Here is a 12,574-nt window from a genome sequence, read left to right as displayed (position 1 = left end):
GGAATCAGCGCTAGGATTATTAATATTGGTGTTTTTTGTAGCGAGTGTTAACATCCCATGACATGTTTGTTCTGCATCCAGCTCTTTCAGACTTTGGTCTGCCATTTTGCTTATCCTTTGCTTCTCTGTTGTATTTTGACAAGTGTATTGGAAAAAAAAAATCACTTGTCATCCCCAAACTATACCAGGCTGGTTTTTTCTTCCTCCCTGCGTTTTTTGTATTTATGTGTGTGTGTGTGTGTGTATGTGTGTGTGTATTACCATAGAGGTTTCACGAGCGTACGCCGGCGATTTGAAGTTCAAAGGGATGGAATCATCCCGATTCCTGCCCTGCCATTGAGCAGCTCAAACTCCCTGACAAAGCTGTCAGACTCTATTTTGGCTCCAGCTGCCAGAGTAAACTTGCTCTGCCATTTACAATCAACAAGAGGCAGCGCAAAGTCCCGCTCCAGCCTGTGTCAGAACCCTCCAACTGCTCCTCTTTTCAGAGGCGTTTAAGTCCATTTTTCTACATTCAGTCTTTACTTTGTGTCTGTCTGAGTTTATTCTCGTACTTTTCTACTCATTCTGTCATGGTAATCTTTGTCCCGTGGACACCTTTTAATTATAGTTAGATATAGTCATATATAGTTAGTTAAGTTCTTTGCTCAAGAAAAAAAGTGTAGCTTTTTAATATTTTCATAGGTTTCATTTTACTGTTCAGTGCCTTTTTATTGGCTACTGTAATTTGGTAAATTCATGAAAATGCTTTAAATAAGTCACCTAATTTTCCATCTCAGTGTCAAGTGATCATGCCAAAGTTTTGAAATAGAAAGCGTGTTGAAATTCTGTTAATCTTTTGATATGTCATTACTTGAAATCATGCCTTATTAAACTTCAAAAAAGTTTTTTTTTTTTTTGTTTTTTTTTTTGTTTTTTTAAAACAGAAGCGTTTTCTTAAACTTTTAATTTATTACTTCAGTGGCTAAAGAAGTAAATGTCAAACACAAGAGCACTCAGAGAGCCCAAATTCCACAAACACCACTGCTATGTTTTACAAATTTGTTCAAAGTCTACATCTAAATGTATAGATGGAGGTTTTTGGCTTATGCTCCAACCAACACTACATCAAATTTCATTCCTTATACTTTATCAGCTTTTGTGGCATCTTGATAATAAGCACATACCTGTGAATTCAATTTATTCAATTAATTTATTTAAACATGGGGACCAGGCTTATTAATGTACGTTTCCATGTAAATAGTCAAGATTATAGCTAATGACTAATTTACATCTTTGGTCCCTTGGCAGGAAGATGAACTTAAAGCAGTAAAAAAAGACAGAGACATAATACATTGACAACATAGTATAACATACTATCGGAACAAAAGTAAAGCAAATTTGTTGGGAGGAATGGCCATCCAGTCTGCAGTACAGATCAGAGAATAGGGTGTGGTTTACGCTGCCTCACATGAGGGTTTTCCAGTTTTAGTCGGTGACTTCTCCATTGGGAATCTATAAAAGCTCAAATGGGAAAATGACAAGCACAGAATATGGTTGTGTTCATTACACCAGGAGACCTGCAAGGCATGCATGTAGGGAGTAACAGAAGGCTGAGATTACATTGCATTAAGTCACTTTGTCCAAGCAGTTTTCTTGCTTGTATTGCTGGCATGCAAACAAAAAAAGTTTATTAATATGTAAAATAATCTGTTGTTTCTTATTGTTTTAGAGTATTTCATCTAGATTTCATTAATTGGAGGTGTTTTTGTTTTTGTCTGTCACGAAAGCTTTAAAAAAGCCTTTAAAGAGGACGAAAGTTTCTTAAAACGGAACATTGCACAGCACAATTGCAACACAAAATGCAGCTTAGTATTCGTCTCATGTCAGTTACCTTGTTAAGGTGATTATTAAAAGCCAGATTGCAAATGAAAAATGAAATAGTATGGTTTTTAATACATGTAGCCAACCTCCATGGTAGGATCCAATCTCTTAATCAGAAAGTCATTTAAGCACATCTGGTTAACACATGGAAACTTTTTTTTTATTGCAAGTAAAATCACCTAATTATAGTTCTCATTTAATTTGGATATATCAATAGTTTTCACAAAGCAATGTCCTCATCACAAAAGCGGGAGCTGCTCTACTGGATGTCTAAAAGGACAGAGGGAAGACGAGGACAGAGCACAAACATGAGAGAGACAGAAAGTAAGGAAGGATGCTCGAATTCTCTCCTACAGTGGTGCTCCTGGTGTGAGAGAGGAAGAGTCTCCATTCTCTAGCTGAGCTTTCATGTAGAGACACCCAGGGGAGCGTAAAAGAAAGAGATACACAGAGGTGAGATGGTGCCATGAGGTGTTTATCAGGGAGCTTTTGAGCTTTGACCCATCTTTAGCACCAGCCTTTGAAATGGAGCTGCAGCTGTTTTCTGTTAATTAGTTATGAATTATTTTTATTACACTGTAATTATTTGACTTCTTTTAAGCAAAAAGAAAAACATGGAACCAAACTAATGTTTCCAACTTCACAAGTGTGAGAAGAGTTGTGTTTTTGGTGGCCAAACCCAACATAGACGTGTCTCTCTTTGGGACTGTTGCTCGCAGAGATGATTTTTGGCGAATTTAAAATGTTTTCCAGCCATACTTTCAAATAGTGAATATCATTAATTGTCATTGAAATGCAAAGAGCTGTTTTAGTCTTTTCCACTTTAACCAACACACTTATTTTTTGAATTTCCACCTGAGGTGATGACTGCTGCTGGAAATGAAGGCTTTAATCTGAAGTGACTGCAGAGAGTTGTAAGTGGGTTTGTGCCGTGACGCTTTGGTCACCCGTGTCACTGCGAAGTGAAATGATCATTTTAAATGAAAATAATTTGATTGTTTCCATGTTACCCGCTTAAAACAGACACCTCATCATAACAAAGAACAAACGCCTCACCCGAACCCGTTTATTCTGCAGTGCTCCGTCTAGCCTGAACCATCAGCTCCGCCAGTCTCAGCGTGGCCCAGCTCGGCTTGGAATAAATCGGCGCGTCCATAATCTCTGTGCCGGCATGTTAATTTTCAAGTCAAAGGGGCAGCTCCCTTTTCATCACGGTGGAGGCTGTGGAATATTCAGCGCGCTGCAGATGTTCATGAATAATGTCTGTGGCCAAACCCCTGGCTGATGCTGGGGGAGGAGGGATAGAAGGATGAGTAAGAGGGGAAGGGAAGGAGAGGAGGGGGGCGATGCAGTGAGGCCAGATGAATTACACGTAGGGGGGATCTGACAGGCGGCGTGAAGCTTTGTGATCATTCCAAAGTTCTAATAATCTCTCTCACCTTCTCCATCTCCCCAGTAATGAAAGAGAATAGGTGATTGCACCCCGGGCTATGTTCCCCGCGTAATGACTCCTCCAAAGGCACAGAGCCGCCAAGGAAAAATGAACTTTGAATGAGTGGCGAATTGGCTCTGACAGAGTGATAGACCATGACACAGATTCTGTAGCAAAACAGACGTAGTGCTAATTGATTATCAATATTTTAAGCAAAGTGATAAAAATAAGCATTAAGAGATGAGAAAGAGGGAAGAGAGCTGGGAGTGCACAACACTACCTTCAACAAGGGCTGTCATTTGTCCAGTCTCCTTTTTTTTCCCTCTCTCTCTCTCTCTCTCTCTCCTGTGTCTTCTCCTCCAGCAAACAGATCCATCTCACCCAAACACCTGCACACACACACACACACTTTTCTTCTTTGAGATTTCATTCATTATATACTATGAGTGGATGGCTTAAATGTAAAATAACACCTGAACCTGTAATGATGTGCTAAATCCTATCAGGGCGGTATTAGTCACATTGTCTCTTAGAAGACTTGATTTAGAATTACAGTCATTTTGTTTTATATGAAAAAAAAAAAAGAAAATATCAGTCACACTGTATTCAATTACTTTGGTGTCTGTGCTACCGGCTTTAGCAGGGACCACCAAGTTTGTGTCTGTCCTGTAGTGTGTTTGTTCCTGTAATGTGGTGAGTTGTGCTTGGCCCCTCTGACGCTGCTAGGGTCCCAGCTCTTCTGCCTTTCTTTTCTAAGTGGCCGCCCTTTTGAACCTCCTTGTGTCAGCACTGCGATTAGCGGCTCCAGTTTACCTTTCATGTGCGGGGGTCCTGTTAGATTTAGTCTCATTTACCCCTTTGCAACCACCAATGCCTCAGCTACACACATGAGACACACACTCACTGGTGTGCAATTACAATGGCATCCAACAGGCATTCAGCAGGGGAACCAGAGTCTATTCTCCATCATTCAACAGCAGGCTCGAGTGCATTCATACTGGAATAAATGAACAGATACAAAACACTCTCACTCTCATGGCAAGCATATTTCTGCATCAAAATTTCAACACAAAATAGGCCTGAATGAAGTTTGCTTTAAAAAAAAGAATTCTGGTTAATCGTGTTTTGTTTTTTGTTTTTTTTTTTTTGTTTTTTTTACATATATTGATATTTTGTTTGCAATGTAATCTTTTAAATCCCAACTTTCATCTATAGTGCACCCAGGAATTTTTTTTTCCCCATAAAATTGAGGATTACCACATGAGATGGGATAAAAAAAAAAAAAAAAGCTGCTGTATATTCTAACGCAAGGATGCAAAGTTGAGATACGAATGACTTCACTTACCAACTGCACTGAAGCCTGAATGTTGCATTTCTTCTATAACAAGTCTATGCTTTGTCCTTATAGTAAAAACTGAGCAGCAGATTTTATTTAGCTTATTTTTACCACAAAACATCACATACACAAATGCGTACGCATACACAAAGTTGATTTTACTTCATCCTACAGACATAGAATTTATGGTGAAAAATCCACCTGAAAATCAACACAATGGTGAGGCAATAGATTTTAGACTCTGTGGAAACGTTTTGTTACCACTGTGGTCCTTTTAAAGTTCCATACATGACCAGCTATATTGTCTGGTCTTCTCTCAGATTAAAAGATTTTTTTTTTAAAAAACCAAAAAACCCAAAACTTTCCACTTGAAATAAATGGACTCCAAATAAATGTCTTCTGGTAATTTCGCCAGTTCATTTTGTTGTGTGCTTACTCAATCATTCCTTAAGAGTGGGCGATCTCAGAGAATCACCAAAGTTACTGACGTTACAGCTCTCTCATGTAAAGCTGTTGGTTTTTCAAACTCAGTGTAAATTACAATCATCCTAGTAGCGGTGCATGTCACAAGTGTGAATAACAATGCACAAACCTTTTTTAAAGATCAGTCGAGAGCAAAGATTGAAAGAAGGAGAGTGTTTAAAGTGGAACTGGTAGAGTTGAAGACATAAAGGAGATTAAAGAAAAGCTAAAAAGGCAAAAAGACAAAACTGTGGCTTGTAGATATGGAAGCGATATGGTTGAAGTTGAGGGTGAGATGTCATACAGAGGCCCCAGGATGCTTAATATTTCACCGTGTGATCCCTGCATTATGGATTTGGTCTGATTGCCCTCTAAAGACCTTTGTGATTGCCATGCCCACTGATGTTAAAAGTTTTTACTACAGAACTTTTGTATTTATGTCTACCTTCCTACCAAGTCAGTAAAATAACTCGAAGTCTACACCCAACAGGCACACATAACAATAAAATGTTTTAATATGTACTAAATGCCCTAAACGGAAGACCATTTCCAATTTACAATATATTACCATATTGAAGTTTCAAGGTTGAACTTTGTTTGACCCGGTAACCACATTATAGATGCTTTTTGTGTTTTTTTCTCCCCCAGGCTTGTGTGTTAGGTCTTTTGTGTATGAAGTATTCTTATAGCCAACGTTACTATATGGACATCCATTGGAGGTTTCCCAGGATTGTTTATGTGTGCGTTTGTGCACACAGCTCATGGCAGTAAACAGTCCTTAGAGTAACTGTTGTCCTTAGATAACACTGATCTTTTTGATCTCCCTGACTTGCTGGAGGCCTCTGCTCCTCTCTAGGTTTTCCTCTCTGGCCTGCGGTCAAAGCCCTAAGTCTCTATGTGCACATGGTGTGAAGGTGCAGAATCATGGGAAATATTTTTGCACTTGGGTCTAAATATCAATACGGGGTGGTGGCTTCAAGCCATATGCATTTATCGAGAAGACCTGACTACTTAGCTTGTTGCTTACTTGCTTAGCCCAAGTGAAACCTGTTGTGAATTCCAGACCTCCAGGTCAGGTTTTTGCACAAAGGTATTATGACCAGATCCCGTTGTGCAGTCTGGAGACAATGACATTTACACGAAGAAGGGTCGAAGTCTTTTGCACCAGTTTTCCTTACTGTTAAAGAGTTAGTGCCCCAGAAATGTGTTTTTTCAGCTGCAAATAAGTTAGTTTTACTTAACAGTGATGAAAACTACCTAAACTGTTGGAATTTGTATTTTTAAAATTTGATTAAAAAATGGGATTTTGTCGGTCAAAAATTACTAAAAGCGCCCCCTACAGGGTGAAACCAGGGTTTGGTTTTTCATGATGAAGAGGTAAAGTTGGTGCTTCTGTATGTCATGAGATTTTTTTTTTTTTTTAAACTCACAGCCCCTCCTTCCAAATGCAACAAAAGGCAGGTCCTCTCCTTACAGGCATAGAAACCAATCCCACCGACGAATATATGCGGATATGAAGTAGTTATCCGACGCAGATTCACTAGTTTCAGACTTTTTGAGCTTTTGATCAAATGTGGGTCAGATTTTTGCTTTTAAGAGGAGTAAAAGTAAGACTATACTTTATACTTTACCTGCTGATGTTCATCCGGCACAATTTATAAGTTGCAAAATAAACTCTACTGTTAACTGAGTGTTAAAGGGAAGACTCCTTTCTTCACTCGAACCTGCTTCTCTTGGAGTCTGATGCAATCTCAGCATGGTCACTGAAAAGAAAACACAAACATGAAGCCCAAGTGTCTAAAGTAAGGGAGTTGTTGTCACAGACTGTAAGTAAGGATAGTGGCATTTCGATAGTACAGAGATTTGTATGCCAGTCTGCTACAACTCAGTGACAGTTTTCAATGCTCACATCCCACTCCCTCTTTTAGACATTAATTCCACTCTGGAGCATCCATTACTCTTTAGCTTTATAGGACCTAATTGATGCACCCCAGCAACATAACATAGTCATATAACAAAAAGGAGAGTTTTTCTGGCGATTGAAAATGAATAATTAATTGATTTTGGAAGATATCACTCACTAATTCTTTAGTTTGTGAATAGTTCATGGACGTTGTTAATTCAGCTTGACGACAAGATCAAGTCCCCCATCTGAAGGAAGCCTCCTTGAGTGATTTTCACTTTAAAAATGGTCTTACTTTTGCAAACTGATTGCGGTTTTGTGTCTTTTCTTTCTTTCTTTTGTCAGGAGAGTTGTTATCAGGCCCAGCACAAGTTGTACAGAGTCATTAATTATCTGCTGCTCTGTTATAGGCTTCCCCTTGACTGACTTTATGGAGTCATGTGCTTTACATTTAGATTACTTCATGTAGCTTGTCATGTCTGCCTGTTTAATCAGGATGTTTCATGTCAAGTTAGACTTTATAGTTGGAAGAAATAGGTGAGCTAGTTTTGATAGAGTTCTCCACAGATTCACAGGCACCTGCCTTCAATGCATACATGGAACAGAGAGGTAAGAGAGGTAAGGCTTGCTGCTTGCTGCAGCTTCTGTGATCTGTGCACCCTGCCACCCAGTGGTTTCTCAGGATATGACATTGATCCCTTTTCATGTAACTTCTATACCTGCTGTAGTTTCTTCTGTATGATCATGTAAGTCATACAATACGTTTCTAGTTTCTCTCCTAGCTTGACATTAAGATGATAAATTGTAAGTAATTTTCCCACATTAGGAATAACAAACAGGGGGGGGGGGTGTTCTCCCCATGTATGCATGGGTTCTGCCAGGTCATTTTTTTTAGGGGTGTCCAGCTCCAGTTGTTGATGGCCAAAATCCTACAGGTTTTCCATGTATCCATGTTCCAATGCACCGGGCTCAGACTAATCACTCATTATGTAGAACTTTATTGACTGTTCGATCCATTTAATGGATGCTAGGTGTATTTAATGGATGCTAGGTGTTTTGGAACAGGGATACATTGAAAACCTGCAGAACAGTGGCCGTCGAACATTGAGCACCCTTGGGTTAGTTGCTATGGTTAATTGATCACTTCTTACATGTATATTGCTTTGGATAAAATGTGTCTGCCAAATTATGATAGAATATAATACAACACCATCTTAGATTAGTCCAATGGATCCATTTTTCTGTCAGCTTGAGACTTCTGTGAGCCACAAAAAAACTAAATTTAAAATTTAATTTTATATATTAGCATTAAAACGTGTGTATTGTCAGCCTCACCACCTGTCTCTCTGGTCTTCCTGCCTTTCAGACCTGTTACATGTCAGTAAGCTTGCCTTCCTGTCTGTCCAACAGCCCCATTGTTTTCTTATTTTTCTTTGTCTCTTCTTTCTTGCTGTCAGAGCATTTATTCGTCAGTGTATCAACATGTTTGTCTGTCTATCTGCCTGTCTTCCAACCTGTCTGTCTCTTATTTATTTATTTCCTGTCTCAGCCGCCTCTCTGGTATTCAGTGTTGGTTGGAGGCCCAGCTGCCGAGCTTCACTGTAAAGTGCTCTGCTGATTGGAGGGGACAGTTTTCCAATGGCACTGCGCTGCCTCTAATATTCTGTTTGTCGTTGGGTGTGAGGCTGATTTATCACGCCTCCTCTCTTGCTGACATTCAGATTCACTTTGATTGGCGGCTGGACAGTATGACACCTACCTCTATCGACGCAGCTAACATCACAATAGCTGCACATGTGCTTAAACATGCAATCAAATGTGATCCTTTATATATTCACCTTTTAAATGCGTTTGCATTTAAACACAAGAATACGCACTTGCATACTGAGAAACTTGAACAAATTCTCAGAATAAGTCAATCATGTGCAGAACTTGGCACTGAGTTTATTGAGCAACGTGGGCAGACTTCTGCTCTTTTATTGTTCTCTCACCTCACAAACTCCACATTATCGTAGCTTTTTTCACTTCTAATGCTCACTTACTGTACAGGGCCTTAAGGCCTCAGCTGCCACACTTTTGCGTTGAATAACCACCTGCCCCCCCATTTCTCCTTAATAACTCTATAACTCACCTCAGCCTTAGATTTAATTGCTTATCTCTGTGTAAACGTATTAACCCTCTGCTGTATCTGTTTTGCTGCCGTCCCGGGGGCCCGACAAGCCTTTCTGACTGCTGTGCCTTACATCCAATGAATAGTCCTTCTCTGAGCGGTAATAGGGAATCAGCATCGTAGCAGCAAGCATTGGCGGCGTGTAAGAGATAAATCAGATTGGGGGTCTTGCTTTGCCAGTTTATTGAATCTAAATTGCGTGCGCGCTTGGCCCCCGCCGGCCCTACACGGCCCATCCATCTCCCGGCTGATAATGGAGCGGGCCCGATTCCACCTGGTGGGAGCATTATTACATTTCCCCTCTAACGAGACCCGGCTAATCCTGCCAAGGGAGGAGGACAGAGGAGAACAGGAGAGAAGAAGAAAGGAGTGACAGAAAATGCTGGTGGAAGAGGAGAAGAAAAGAGGAGAAAAGTGATTGAAAAGATTCTGTAAAGAAAAAAAAAATCCATCCTGGCAGCCTGCCTCTACCTCCCACTCTCCCTCTTCCTCTCATTCTCACTTTCCTTCTCTCTGTTGCAGTGCATAAAACATCTTCCAGTGCCATCAGAGCTACATGGCCTCTGGGCCCCTTAGCTGCAATTACACTCATAATCACAATGCGATTTCACTGACGCTCTCCGCCCCTTCTTGCTGCCATCCCTCCTCTTTCCCTCCGCCCCTGCAGCAAAGACTGAACGAAGTCTAAATGAAGTGAAAGGCCTCTCTTCTTCCCAACACCCGGCCGTTTATTACCGGCGTTAATAAAAGTCCTTCACAGAATTATCCTACAATGAACTGGAGCCACTAAGTTGCCAAGAAATATACTTCCAATAAGCTTCCTCCACTGACAGACATGCCTAGATGGGTACAGCTTTTTGCATCAGTGGTGTTAACTGGTTTTTCTTCATAGTGGAGCAAATTGTCTTAATGTGTGGTTTTTTTTTGGAGTTTTTTTTTTTTTTTTTTTTTTTTTTTTTTTAAAAAGCAGAGCTCCTTATTGATGTAATTAAATCATATCCATGGCTCAGCGCTCAGGCCTACTTTCATTGTTTTGAGGGGGCAGGATCCCCGTGAGGCAGCGCACTGATGAGAGATGGATAAACAGTTTGATTTGCTGCTATCGCCCCCAGGCACGGTGTACTGGAGAGATGAGCAAGAGAAGGAAGAGAAAGCATTAAAAAATGGGGAGGGGTGGGTTAGGGCAAAACAGAAGGAGAGAAGTAAGCGAGAGGATGAGAGAACCTGTTGGGGGAGGGATGAAGGTATAGAGGTGGAGGATAAACATGCGAAGAAAAAGAGACGACAAATCACTTGTGTTGTTTGTGTACACATTTGTGTGCACGCAGGCAATGTTTTTTTTTTTCTCTTATTTCTGCTGGTTTGCTGTCTTAGCTTTTCCTTCATCCTACATGGCCCCCATCTATCTACCTATCTCTTTTTTTCCCTCCTTTTTCCACCCATCTCCTTTCCGCTCCATCACACCTCCAACACCACTCTCTGTCTCCTACCTGCCTCTGAGTCGCCCTGAGCAAAGAGTGAACTAAAGAACACAGAGGAGTTCATTCATAGACATAAAAACACACAGGTACACACGCAGCTATCTGCACACAAATCCACATACATGCATACAAACTATTAGTTGTAAAGAAGATGTTGCAGACAAGAATTTTGTTTGAGCACTTTTCATCAGATTTACTGGATTTTAATAGTGTTAGCGCTGAATGTTGATTTTGTTTGGGCTTGCTCCCAAACACACGCACACACACATGTACACACCCTTGCTGAGGGAGGTAGAGGAGAGTTCAATCATCCATGTAGAGTCATTGTTAGTAAAGATGCGGAACCTTCAGGCTTAACCAGCCGTAACAGCAGTGTGACGGGTTTTTTTTGTCTACGCCAATTACTGAACAAAAACGGCCGTGCCATCAGAGAGAGGCTCGTACAAGCCGTGGCCTCCTGCATCCAAACACACACAAACACAAATGCATGTGTTCTGTTTTTATATAACATGTTTACTTTCAGCACAAACACACCAAGTCAGACACTAAATGAGGAAAATGCAAAGAGCACACATGTGTATGCATCTTGACTGGTGCAATAAACCCCATTTGGACACCCACAGCTGTGCCCTAACACAAACAGGCTGTAAGCACTCACAAACATTTACACCCACTCTTATATTGTATTAAGCAAAACTGTGCAGAGCTCTCATTTTCTTCCTCCCCCCTTCTCTCTTTTCCGCTCTCTCTCTTCAGTTCCTCTCCCTCTTTTTTTCTCAAAGTTTAAACTCATTAAGTGTAATGATATTGGAGACTCAATTTTACATAGCTCACTCATCAACCAAGTGAGATAGCAATAAAAGGGAATGACTCCACCGAGACCCTAACACTGCAAAATAAATGATGCGCCGCAACGGAAATGTAATTAATTTAGAGGCAGTATTGATAGTCCTGCCATACACGGCATTATATTTTTTAATGTGGCTTAACATCTTGATTATTCAGGGGGAAAGGTGGCAGAATAGGGAGCTGAGACAACACGGTTCATGATGAGACATGCTTAAAATGCCCTGACGAGTGTTTACTCCCGCTGCCTCACTTTCTCTTAAGCTTTTCATTATGCCAAGAGGATAAACACCTCTCAGGAAAAAAAACGCTGACATTACAGGGATATGAAAGAGAAGCGGCAAAGGGTGCTGCATGTTCGGGAGACGAGGAGAAGGCATTGTTTATTTTTTTGTTGATTTGTACATTTATTTTAATGCATTGATGTATTCTCTTATCATTTCTTTTATTCTCAATGACTAGTGTTCTTTCAGAATATCAATTAGGCATCAACAATTGAAAGTATGAATATTCTTGTAAAGAGTTGATCAAAACTGGAACAAAAAAATGATTCATTCACTTTTAGCACAACTATACATTTATATTGAATAATGATAAAAAAAAATCATTTCCACAATGTCTCCTTTTTTCCTAAAAATGTCATTCATATTTTCTACAATAGAACCAAAATGAGTAGTTGTTAAAGGTTTTCTTTACTCCTAACTTTTTGCCGTTTCTCTTTTCAGCTAAGACGGATGAGGTTCTGAAGGCCAAAGTAGCCAAGAGAGAGGAAGAGGCCCGAAAGAAGCTGGAGGAGGGTGAGTGTAAAGCTTAAATAAAGTGGATCTGATGTATGTCTAGTATGTAAATGTTGCCATCGAGACCAATCCAGCACACAATATAGTAAAAAGAAAAACATGAAATGTTGGGGGAAAAAAAAAGTAACTTTCATGAATTTGCTGAATTACTTATTTCCATAATTATCAAAAATCAGCTAAATCAGATTTAGGTGATTAAAACAAACCAGGAAGATTTTCCTCATATTCTACATTGAGCCAACAGACATTATGAAGTGCAAGACCACAAACTATGTTCCAGTTTC

General features: G+C 40.1%; 1 protein-coding gene across 1 annotated transcript in view; it reads left to right on the top strand.

Moving 5' to 3' along the window:
• Positions 1–12,574, top strand: part of rsrc1 (arginine/serine-rich coiled-coil 1) — a 123,131-nt gene that overhangs the window by 82,569 nt on the left and 27,988 nt on the right. Inside the window, exon 7 of the mRNA XM_079246724.1 lies at positions 12,219–12,290. Within this exon, the coding sequence (XP_079102850.1) occupies positions 12,219–12,290 (72 nt within the window). The remainder of the gene's footprint in view (positions 1–12,218; positions 12,291–12,574) is intronic.

Source organism: Telmatherina bonti (genome assembly GCF_933228915.1).
Source record: "Telmatherina bonti genome assembly, chromosome: 9".
Lineage (NCBI taxonomy): Eukaryota > Metazoa > Chordata > Actinopteri > Atheriniformes > Telmatherinidae > Telmatherina > Telmatherina bonti.
The sequence above is the reverse complement of the archived record's forward strand: the minus strand, read 5'-3'. Positions and strand labels throughout refer to the sequence as shown.